Consider the following 12,949-nt stretch of genomic DNA (forward strand, 5'->3'; position numbering starts at 1 on the left):
ACTCATACTAGACTGGTTGAACGATATGAGTGCTCAGTAAAGCGAGGAGTAGATGTGACTTAACGTAGATTCGGTTAAGGACCTAATACTCATAATAGACTGGTTGAAGCATATGCATGCTCAGTAAAGCGAGGAGTAGATGTGACTTAACGTAGATTCGGTTAAAGACCTAATACTCATAATAGACTGGTTGAAGGATATGCATGCTCAGTAAAGCGAGGAGTAGATGTAACTTAACGTAGATTTAGTTAAGGACCTAATACTCATAATAGACTGGTTGAAGGATATGCATGCTCAGTAAAGCGAGGAGTAGATGTGACTTAACGTAGATTCGGTTAAGGACCTAATACTCATAATAGACTGGTTGAAGGATATGCATGCTCAGTAAAGCGAGGAGTAGATGTGACTTAACGTAGATTCGGTTAAGGACCTAATACTCATAATAGACTGGTTGAAGGATATGCATGCTCAGTAAAGCGAGGAGTAGATGTGACTTAACGTAGATTCGGTTAAAGACCTAATACTCATAATAGACTGGTTGAAGGATATGCATGCTCAGTAAAGCGAGGAGTAGATGTAACTTAACGTAGATTTAGTTAAGGACCTAATACTCATAATAGACTGGTTGAAGGATATGCATGCTCAGTAAAGCGAGGAGTAGATGTGACTTAACGTAGATTCGGTTAAGGACCTAATACTCATAATAGACTGGTTGAAGGATATGCATGCTCAGTAAAGCGAGGAGTAGATGTGACTTAACGTAGATTCGGTTAAGGACCTAATACTCATAATAGACTGGTTGAAGGATATGCATGCTCAGTAAAGCGAGGAGTAGATGTGACTTAACGTAGATTCGGTTAAAGACCTAATACTCATAATAGACTGGTTGAAGGATATGCATGCTCAGTAAAGCGAGGAGTAGATGTAACTTAACGTAGATTTAGTTAAGGACCTAATACTCATAATAGACTGGTTGAAGGATATGCATGCTCAGTAAAGCGAGGAGTAGATGTGACTTAACGTAGATTCGGTTAAGGACCTAATACTCATAATAGACTGGTTGAAGGATATGCATGCTCAGTAAAGCGAGGAGTAGATGTGACTTAACGTAGATTCGGTTAAGGACCTAATACTCATAATAGACTGGTTGAAGGATATGCATGCTCAGTAAAGCGAGGAGTAGATGTGACTTAACGTAGATTCGGTTAAAGACCTAATACTCATAATAGACTGGTTGAAGGATATGCATGCTCAGTAAAGCGAGGAGTAGATGTGACTTAACGTAGATTCGGTTAAGGACCTAATACTCATAATAGACTGGTTGAAGGATATGCATGCTCAGTAAAGCGAGGAGTATATGTGACTTAACGTAGATTCGGTTAAGAACCTAATACTCATAATAGACTGGTTGAAGGATATGCACGCTCAGTAAAGCGAGGAGTAGATGTGACTTAACGTAGATTCGGTTAAGGACCTAATACTCATAATAGACTGGTTGAAAGATATGCATGCTCAGTAAAGCGAGGAGTAGATGTGACTTAACGTAGATTCGGTTAAGGACCTAATACTCATAATAGACTGGTTGAAGGATATGCATGCTCAGTAAAGCGAGGAGTAGATGTGACTTAACGTAGATTTGGTTAAGGCCCTAATACTCATAATAGACTGGTTGGATGATATTCATGCTCAGTAAAGCGAGGAGTAGATGTGACTTAACGTAGATTTGGTTAAGGCCCTAATACTCATAATAGACTGGTTGAAGGATATGCATGCTCAGTAAAGCGAGGAGTAGATGTGACTTAACGTAGATTTGGTTAAGGCCCTAATACTCATAATAGACTGGTTGAAGGATATGCATGCTCAGTAAAGCGAGGAGTAGATGTGACTTAACGTAGATTTGGTTAAGGACCTAATACTCATAATAGACTGGTTGAAGGATATGCATGCTCAGTAAAGCGAGGAGTAGATGTAACTTAACGTAGATTTAGTTAAGGACCTAATACTCATAATAGACTGGTTGAAGGATATGCATGCTCAGTAAAGCGAGGAGTAGATGTGACTTAACGTAGATTTGGTTAAGGCCCTAATACTCATAATAGACTGGTTGAAGGATATGCATGCTCAGTAAAGCGAGGAGTAGATGTGACTTAACGTAGATTTGGTTAAGGCCCTAATACTCATAATAGACTGGTTGAAGGATATGCATGCTCAGTAAAGCGAGGAGTAGATGTGACTTAACGTAGATTTGGTTAAGGACCTAATACTCATAATAGACTGGTTGAAGGATATGCATGCTCAGTAAAGCGAGGAGTAGATGTAACTTAACGTAGATTTAGTTAAGGACCTAATACTCATAATAGACTGGTTGAAGGATATGCATGCTCAGTAAAGCGAGGAGTAGATATGACTTAACGTAGATTTGGTTAAGGCCCTGATACTCATAATATACTGGTTGAAGGATATGTACAGGGTGCGCCAGAGAAACTTACTTATTTGAAAAAATTCCCGACTGTTGAGTTGGGCAGGTAGAGGGGCGGGAGGGGGCGCATCTGGAGAAAGACGTCCCCAAGTTTGTTTCCCATTCTCGTCAGTTGCCATTATGCTGTGTAAGTTTCTCTAGAGAGCAGCGGGCATGAATTTGCTGCGACAACATTTCCCCAACCGCCTCATCTCTCTCCAAGACGATCTCCCATGGCCGGCGCGCTCTCCGGATTTAACTCCATGTGATTTTTTTTATGGGGTTATTTGAAATCCCTTGTTTATGTCGATCGACCACGGACCATAGATTACCTGAAGAACAACATTCCTGATGCTATTGCCAATATTCCGATTGATATGCTGAGAAGAGTGGACGAAAACTTCAAAAAACGACTTAACCAGTGTATGCGCGATGAGGGTCGCCATTTAAAAGATGTAATTTTTTAGACAGTATAAAAAAAAACTTGGTACATTGCATTTTCAAATAAAAAAAGAATTACAACAATAACTACAGTGCTTTTGTTTTTATTGAACTTTCAAATAAGTAAGTTTCTCTGGCGCACCCTGTATGTTCAGTAAAACGAGGAGCGGATGTGACTTAACGAGGATGTAGCCATGGCATTAATACTCATGTTAGACTAGGCCCTAATGCTAATACAGAAGTTAACCCCAGATAGCTAACGTTCGTCAAAATGACGAGCATTTAGACGACTTAGGTTGAAGGGTGAAATCCAGAAACATTAAAAAAACTCTATTCGCAGCAGAATTGATACTGCAAGTTTTTAAAACCGGAAGAAGTTATCAAGACTTTTAAATTACATATCTTACTTACCACAAGAACGTTAAATAGTATTCACTAGTGTGGGATTATGTAGTGATCAAATATTTATAAAAAGTATAAAAGGGTTAGAGATCAAGGTTCAAGTTATGTTTCTTTATCCATGGGTAGGTGTTATTTTCATGCGAATATAACACACAAGATCATGAACCTAATTAAATCATTTGCATCATCATGCTGGTTATAAAAGGTCTCAATTGGTTTAAGCTAGTCCAAGTAGGAATAGCGAAGGTTTTAGATTTTTAGGGTAGCCAAAATTGTGTCTGCTCCGGACACTATTTGACGTAGGCCTGGTTAAGGATCCCTGAAGATGTTTCCTAATGATTTAATGTGATTTTAACCTCCCTCACCAAAACGTGTATGGTGGTTGACATTTGGCTAAGAATTTGTTTAGATAGTTTCTCTGGTTCCAGCTTCGTGGATTGTCTGTATATGAGTATTTCATTATATTATTAATGTTTCAAAGTCAACACACAATCTGTTTACTTTGTTCAATTTTCTGCTTACTTGAGAATGACCGAGGCCTGGAGATTTCCACCGATCGAGCAGGTGTGTGTTTTGCCAAATTTTTGAGGCCCTAAATTTGAAAAATGATATTGTTTGTAATGTCATTAATAACGTCACAATCCAGTTTCATCTCGTTATTTTGAATGGAGTTCTATCTTGACTGTAATTAAATGATATAATATGAGTACCCACCTACAATCTTGAGCGATAGCAATTTAATTTCAGAGCTGTCGAAAGCAGTTTGAGTAGGTAGGTACTTTTCACCCATTCTGTTGGAAATGACCACTGAATAAAAATAAAACACAAGAAATGTGATGTGGGCGTGTTTCGTGATCCAAAAGTCTGACCTTTCTTTGTTTAAATTTCATATTTAGAACTGTGAAACGAATAGTGAGAACGATAAAATGGGATGACGATATACGATGTCCATAAGAGAGACAGGCGCACCCTAAATGGTTGCAAAATATAATAAGACTATACATAATCTCTTGAAAGATGTTAGATGGGCGCCCATCTCCAGAAGGCCATAATGGCCAGGAATGGCATAAATAATAATATATTATAATAATGCCTATGATAGTTTTAGTATGGTATGTAGGAAGAATACACGTCCATCCCGGAACCATTCAGGATTCCTTTGATGAAACCATTTTCGTTTATCAAATTGAATGTTCTTACGATAATATTCCTAAATAATTTGTTTAACAGTCTCATTGAAGGTTTAAAATATATTTTTTAATTGAACGCTAATGTGCCAATGGGCTAATGTGCGCTGATTCTGAGAAATTGATGAATAAAACACTTTTTCTTTTTTTTTATACATTTTTATATACGTGTATTTAATTTTACGCAACTGTTAAACTTCCATTAATGTATAAAATTGTAAACACATTTATAAGTAAGGGGTTTGAATTTAAATCAATCAAAACAGGTACATATTACACACATTGAACCAAATAAAACTACAACTGTGATAGAACACAATTCAGAATTAAATCGAACAGAAAGGATAATATACCCAATATAATAGACTTCCCAAACCTACTTTTTCCTTTTCTTCTTATTCCTCTTTTCCATTATGGTCGTACTCAAAACGTTCCCCAAATTGATTTACAGCAACCCTACGCTCCAGATAGTCAAAACTCCTTTGCTATATGATATAAAACAATATGATATTTATTATGAAAACTTTTTTTACTTTGTTCTAAATAAAATTCTTTAAAAACAATCAAATATTAATAACTAGCCGTAACCCGTCTGTCTATGAAGATTGAGAAACAATAGCCAATTTTACTTTTACCTCCAACAGATGGCGCTCTTTTTTGTTTAAAACACATGTTTTTAAATGTCCACAGGTGACATCTATATAATATTGGTACACAAAAACACAAACATATTAGAATGCGACGTTGTGTCAAATTTCAAAGCAATCAGTGTAGAACTTTCGGAGATTTAAGATGTTGAACAAACGAACATTCACATTTTTATTTATATAGATTCTAACTTATTAACAATAGAAAAACAAGCGTTATAAAATCTGATCAGTATAACAGCTGAATGGTCTATTTACTAACTGTAAAGAAAAATACATCCTGGTTTAAAATTTTAGGCTAACTACTGAAGAACGACGTTCAATTACCCAAAATAGTCAAAATTTTGGAAATAATTTCTTCATGCAAAATGAAATACTTGATCAATTAATCAGTATTAGAGAATGGACTTAATCATCACTGTAAAAAAAACCCATATCTTGTAAAGCTTGTATAGTGCGGTTAATTAGAATCGTTTTGTAATTCCAAACGGTTCTATCCTCCACAGGATTTGTCCTGATTACTTCACAATCTTCGTCCAATCCCTCGATGCAATCCTTGCTGTAACTGTGTACCTTCGCGGACTCGTTGCTTATGAAATAAGTGTCCTGGATATAATCGTGCACGTGGACGGGAAACCTGTCGTACAGAGAAATAACCCGCTCAGTATCATAAAAGGCTTTGGAATAATCATCATCATTGGAAGATCTTAACTCGCTCGTTCGATACACATGCTGAAGAATATGCATGAAATATGGAATATCCCAAAATTCGAACGCTTGGCCATCTTGTAATTTATCCAAGAAGTGAGATTGGAGGACATTATAGGAGGCGTAGACCTTATCTGCCTCTCCTTCAAGATTGGACGTAATGCTGTCCAAAAGTGAAGTCCAGTCTCCGTTGTTCACCGGCACCACCACTTCGTCTACATCTAATGGGATGACATATTTGTAAGAGTTCAGATTCCTGTACAAGCAATCATTGTAAAGAATAATCTCATTGACGTATTGCTGGTGAGGGTGATGTGACAGATAATAATGCTGCAGCAGCGGAAAGTTGGGTCTTCCTCCGGGTAGACTGATCGATGTTACTTCTGCTTTGCCCAAGGCCACGTAATGATCGATAACTTTTGAAATGTTTGGATGTGTGAAGAAATTGTAAAAAAATATTTTTTCAGCTCCCAAAACATAGAGAAACTCCATCCATTCGATTAACCTCGGCGACGTATCTTCAAGCAGATGTCGTCCCCTCACACACACGGCAAATGTTCCTTTATTCTCCGGAACCTCGTTGATAACTCGCAGAAAGTTTTTAGCACTACTACATTCCGATTCCACCAATGACACGGCGACAGGCACCTTAAAGATATACTCTGACGGAATTTTGCAGGTCACCAAATATGGCTGAAGAACTCCGTCTACGTAAGGTCCCATCTCGGGCTTCCAGATGTACTTGTAATCGTAACGTTTGACAATTACGGGTTCATTTTGAGATTCAAACCAGAATTGACAGTAGGTCGTCACCTGTGGAGAAACCCTGTTGACCATAGCCAAGATACGCACACTGGCGCCTATGATGGATTTCCTGCGGGAGTCGTAATAAGCCTTGTAAATATAGAACACCCCGTCGCTGGAGTGCAAGGTTTGCCAGTACGTGTTGTCGAAGTCTACCATGTACGCCGAGGGGAGAGGTGCGCAGGTTTTGTTCTTATAGAACATAAGGTTATGATTTTTCCTGGTTCTTTCAAAAAAGAGGATGGGGAGACTAGGGTATGCGCGGTTGATCTCCGTGAACTCCTCCCAGTCTGAGGGCGGCAGGCGTGGGTCCACGCCGCGCAGCTGGAGGGCCGTGAGGTTGAACGCCTCCTGGACCTGAAACAGCTGCATCGGGAGTTCGAGTGGGGTAGGGGAGCCCCCGGCAGGACTGTCGTCCCTCCAGGGGAGCAGCGTGTCTAGGCTCATGAGGGTGAGCAGTCCCCAGAGCACCAGCGCAACGAACAACCACTGTATCGCCAGCCGACCAGCTGCCTGCAAGCATTGGTCACATTTTCACATGCAATAAAATAAGTCATTAACCAACTATAAAACACAATGCATCATTTTGACGGTTTTCGTGGTCGAGAAGTAAGGATCTCGATTCGCAAGCCGGAGGTCGTGGGTTCAAATCTTGACGTGCGCAAGTCATTTTAATTTCGATTAATTTGTGTTATTTCACAATTTACTCATATAAAATATGATATAGTATATTTGCGGCACGTTCCAGAGCGGAAGATATTCTTAGTATCGCCCTGGTGTAAGACCACCATTCAGAATTGAAACGTTGCTTGAAATGGCTTTGGCCGTGTTTGGTGACCAGATATGAATAGCCAAGTACTTCCCCATCTCCCTCTTCCCCATCTGTTTCCCCTCCCTCCTACCTTCAGCCTCTCAACATACCCCAATTGGGGATGACAAAGTTTCACTGGCTCCGGACGGTTAGGAGCAGTTGGGACTGGTGTGCGGCTTAACATTTTGAAAAAATCTAAAAGCTAGGTACTTAAAAGCAGATAAGTATTTTTTATAGATTATCATTGATAAACCATTAAAAAAACCTCCGTAATTTCGAACGGGTATTTAAATCTCTGGCGAAGCCGAGTGTGGTACAATAAGTAAATACCCATCTAAGTAATGAAAGATATTTGTTAAATAACTAAGAAAACAGTTTATTTATAAATATAATATTATTGAATATTTAAAACAGATAAACTTAAAATTAAATTTAGTTTTCCAAAATAAAAAAAAGACTGGTGCTTATCCGGATAAATTAGTGTTATACCGCTGAATAATTTATTGTGTTCAAGTAGGTACCTACAAATTTTCACATTTTTATGGTTTATGGTTCTGAAAATTCCACATTTGCTGGTATTTGGCTTACTACAGGGTTTTCCAATAAGAGGTGTTATTTTGACATTCAATCGTAAAAGACCAATGGTTTCGTTACTTGTGTGGCACGTAGCACCGCCTTGTTGAAAGTAAACGTTGTCCAGATATATACCATCCAATTCCGGCCATAAAAAATCATTAATCATCTCACGATAGAGCAATCCATTCACCGTAACTGTTGCTCCAGCCTCATTTTCGAAAAAGTAAGGTCCAATGACTCCGCCGGACCATAAACCGCACCAAACAGTCACACGTTGAGGATAGAGAGGCTTTTCAACAATAACTCTTTGGTTTTCCGAGCCTCAGACAATTTTGCTTGTTGACGAAGCCACCGAGGTGGAAATGGGCCTCATCACTCAAGATGATTTGCATTTGATTCACTCAAGTAAATTTTAATAATTTCAATGCGTTGTTGAAGCGTGTATCGTTCCATTTTTATTAATGGCGTAGTTTTTACTTGTCAAATGTCAAAAAATGACAGCTTCAAAAGTAACATCTACCGAAATGGCGGGCTATTCAAAATAACACCTCTTATTGGAAAACCTGTATAAATAAGTTACCTAAGTAAAATGTGTGAGTAGGTATGTAAGATATTGTTTTCAATTTCACACGCTAATTGTAATGAATTCAGATTACTTATTCATTTTTACATAAATAAGTTATTTTTATAATAATCACTTCCTTATCTGCTAATTATTACATTATGTCAAAGGGGATTAAACTACGTATTATTAATTAATTATATTATTAACAATATCACGCTTACGTGAACATTTTCGTGAATAATAAGATAATGTTATAATACGAAATGGGGTGCGAAGTTATTTTAATCTACATTCAAATTTGAGAAAAACAACTTACGTTTATGTAATGCATCTTATTGAAGTTGGATTATTCTCAAAAACTAATCATCTTCAAAAATATCCAAAGTTTAGGTCTGGCCACAACTAATTCCACAACGTAAAGAAACTTACATCGAAGGAAAACTCATAAATTCATAATTGTTTGAAAACGCAAGTAAACGGTCATTTTATGTTCGTTTTTGTCACGATACTAATAAAGCAACTATTCTTTAGCTAGGTAGACTGAAAGGTTTCAATGCTATTGTAATTAAATAGGTCGTAATATTAGGCAGATACACGAAATTACCTACTAACAGCCATGGTCGGAAGACTGTTCAAAAAATAAATTCATTATAAGTAACATTTGTCGAAAAATTATCAAATTTACGCGCTCAACGCACGTGAGCCGCTCTCAACTTAGCAAATAAATAATTAAGAAATCAAAAGGCTAAATAAAGTGTGTGAAAAGAATTTTGGCTTTAATAGTGTATCGGTTAATGGCCTTTATGTTGGATGGGTAAGTCTCTCGATTACAAACTGGTCGCGGGTTTAAATCCAAACGTGCGCAAGTAAATTATGTTTAATTATTTAAGACAATATTAGCGATTTTTAAACGAAAATTTGAAAAAGATACGGTCGCATCTAGGATTTGAACTCAGGACCCTCGCCTTGGCAAGGCGTTAGTTGGGGGCGGCTCACGCGCGTTGTGCGGGCTAGAACTATAAATGTCACTTTTGTAAGTAGTTGTTGCAAACTTTTTAAAAAGCAATAAAAATAAAATAACCGTCACGGGACGCCAGGCAGATGTGAGATATCGAAATTGATTTTTATTAAAGCTGTTCACTCGTTGTTCGACCCGCTCGTTGTTCAAATCGTATGACTTCTGACTTTCGGCGTATGTAAGTATGTACCTTCGACGAGACTCAAGAATAAGAGCTTCGACCGATGTATTTACTTTCGACGACGATTGCGAGCGGCCTGAATTTGAGAATCGTTACCCTGTGATGGTGCACCGGAATTCTTGAACATGTAGTAATATGGTCGGTTCGTCGGCGTAAAATTTATATTTCTATTGACAATTTTTTCATAGCCAATATAATATGTACCTACCAGTTTAATTAATTTATCCATAATTTCAAGTTTTTTTCTAGATTTGTAAAGCGTTCTTCGAATGACATTTCACGAAGGTGATATAAAAAATAAAATCGTTTTCTTATTAATAACATTGGTGTTAAAATATTGCCTGTAATCAAGGCGCCATCGACATCTCTTTTGTGAAGGTATTGCTTCTGAAAGTTCCGTTGTACTTTTTCTGGTGCATGCGTCATTTATGACAACGAAGGAGGATCTGCAATGGAGCACAATATTAATTACCATAAGACGTGGTTAAATTATCCTACTTTTATAAATTATTTTTAACACTTTGTTTTCAAGGAGAAATAGAAAAGTAATTAGTTTCAAAATTAAGGCTTCATTTGAAAAAATGATACGGAAATAAATCAATAATATTTTTTTAAATAGTGTAATGTATGAAATTCCAAAACGAGTACTCTTTAGATAGTGTAAATTGTTTGTGAATTTTAAGTAGATCCAATTTAGGAGGCGGGTTTGGGTATCGCCGCCCCGGGAACCATTTATTAGATAACCAACACCTCTGCCATATGTCACCCCAAGTGGTTCGCTACGTTTGGTGACTTATCAGGGGTGCCCGGGTTCATCGGGGTGAGGTTTGTCTAGGTCATGGCGGCGGATGCGTTTGCCCAACTACTACGTGGCTGGTACAACACAGCACCCCCAAAGATGACTTTCTTTTTCGTCAGGGACTCTTGTGGGGAGCTTACTTAAGAAAAATGATTTGGGAGACCTGTGTAAAGTTTCACTCAAAAAAATAACATACATAACTCATTAAATTACTTCAGGATAATCTGGTTCTGCCAAATCACAAGAAATTTAACGGAAACAATATTATGGAAGATATGTTTGGTTCAATGAACTCCGATTTATTTTGAATTAGTGTCATTTTATAATTGGAACTGATCGTGTCAAGAATCCAGACAAGCGAGAAGTACTTACATTTAATAAATAGTAAAAAAATATATATTTTAATTGCTTTATGACAATTGGAACCAATGTTTCAAGAATTCAGACAAGCTATAAAGTACCTAACTACAATATAATATATCAACAGAAAATTATTTTATCATTTTCAAAACAGGGACTAATGGATCAAGAATTCAGACAAGCGATAAAGTACCCATCTATAACATAATTATTTTTAGAGAAAATTATTTTAATTCTATGTGACAGTCCAATTTACAAAAAATGACTGAAGTTATAAATATAATCATTTATCTTTTCTGTGGTGTGGTTTTGGTATTTTAGTGAGAGGCAATTGTCGGCTTTGCACGTCACAAAATGCATATTTCTGGTATTCACCAGATTTATTTAAATTATACGTATTAAGATAAAAGATTACAAATATGTCACAATATACTGAACATTGATTAGGTATCTGAATTATAATTTATTTGTTAAATTATGATTACATTTCACGTGACATTCATTTTGTGCTTAGCCCTAATGCAATATCCGCCTGTCTGAAATAATTCAAAACTGAATACGTATATAACTCTTCTTTTTACAATAATTTCCTTCAGGGCCTATGTCGTCTTTGGCGATGCTGTGTAAAGGATTTTTAAGGAAAGGAAGGAGAGGAAAATCTGGGAAGGAAAAGGGTGTGAGGGGTGGGTAAGTATCTGGGGATCTGTCCGCCAGTGTATCCAGGAGAGAAGGACGTTTGAATTCATCCCTCCCACTGCGGTGCGAGGCGATACGTCGAGAGAGTCCTGCTGGAGATGTAAAAAAAATCTTCCTCCACCAGTAACCACACAGTAGGTGGGCAGTCGTATCCGCCGCCGAGACCTATAAAATCCTCCCCCCATGAACCCGGGCTCCCCTGCGAATCACTTAGGGTGATCTATGGCAAAGATTCACAAATACCATGAATAAAAGAAGTGACAGATGACGTAAGTTCAAAGCGTTTTATATCTCTCCATATTGCTTGCCATAAAATCCCATACAGGTCACACCTAAAAATATGATGTGTTATAAGTGTTGCCAGCCAGGACTGCTAGCCAGGCGATATTTATTTATTTATCCCTACGGCAGGAGAGGGGCCAGAACAATTTACGCGAGCGCCGTAATTACATAATCATCGCGGCTGTCATCTGTCGAAGTGACAGATCCCATACAAAGAAATGATATTCCGCTGCAGTCCCCCAATTGATCTGACCCCCTCTCCCGAGGAAGATTAAACGTAGTGTGTCACCACCAACATATAATACGTATATGCATCGCCCAAACTATGCGCGCATTATATAGCGTAATGTGTCTAAGGCTTAAATCAATTGACTGTAGGATTAGAACATTTTTGTTTATAGAGAAATCATACCCCGCAAACGGTAAACAGTAATTCTTGCCAATAATAAGTGGAAATTATTTTCAGGACCTTTTAGGTGTTATTTAACTGGACATACCACATGGCCAATGTCATCTTTGGGGATTCTGTGTGGAGGAAAAGGAAATAAAGGAGGGGAAATTCTGGGAAGGAAACAGGTATGAGGGGTGTGTACGAATTTGGGGGTCAATGTATCCAAGAGTGACGGAGTTATGAATCCCAATGCAGTGCAGGGCGATGGGACGATAGAGTTCTGTTGGAGAAGTCAAAGAGTCTCCCTCAACCAGTATCTCCCGAACAAGCCTGCCACATAGTAGGTGGGCAGACGCATCAACCAACAAGACCTAGAAAAACAATACCACATGAACCCCGGCAACCCTGCTTAGTCACCAAACGTAGCGAACCACTTGGAGTGACATATGGCAGAGGAGTAGATTACACAATAAATACCGTGTGCAACGGTACCCAAACCCGCCTTCATAAAAGAGTAACAAATAAATTATTGTTAAATTTCAGACAGTTTATTTAAACACCATTTAATGTTACAGAATGACATCATATTATTATATCATCAATATATACATGTTATTCATTTG

At 37.8% G+C, this 12,949-nt stretch overlaps 1 protein-coding gene across 1 annotated transcript; it reads right to left on the reverse strand.

Moving 5' to 3' along the window:
• Nucleotides 1-3,706: 3,706 nt before the first annotated feature.
• On the reverse strand, nucleotides 3,707-9,217 carry LOC149422675 (uncharacterized). The gene is made up of 3 exons (XM_089633987.1): nucleotides 9,212-9,217; nucleotides 5,625-7,160; nucleotides 3,707-3,742 (listed from the first exon to the last, which is right to left on the reverse strand). The coding sequence occupies exons 1-3, from the start codon at nucleotides 9,215-9,217 to the stop codon at nucleotides 3,707-3,709; spliced, it is 1,578 nt and encodes a 525-aa protein (XP_089490113.1).
• Nucleotides 9,218-12,949: the final 3,732 nt, after the last annotated feature.

Source organism: Hesperophylax consimilis, chromosome 7, assembly GCF_061612785.1.
Source record: "Hesperophylax consimilis isolate HC1 chromosome 7, BYU_Hcon_1.0, whole genome shotgun sequence".
NCBI lineage: Eukaryota > Metazoa > Arthropoda > Insecta > Trichoptera > Limnephilidae > Hesperophylax > Hesperophylax consimilis.

What these genes read in the sequence shown, in the direction of transcription:
- LOC149422675 (XM_089633987.1), bottom strand. An exon ending in ATCCTGTGGAGGATAGAACC is followed by an intron (nt 3,743 to 5,624) that starts GTTTGGAATTAC and finishes ACTCATATACAG; the next exon opens with ACAATCCACGAAGCTGGAAC.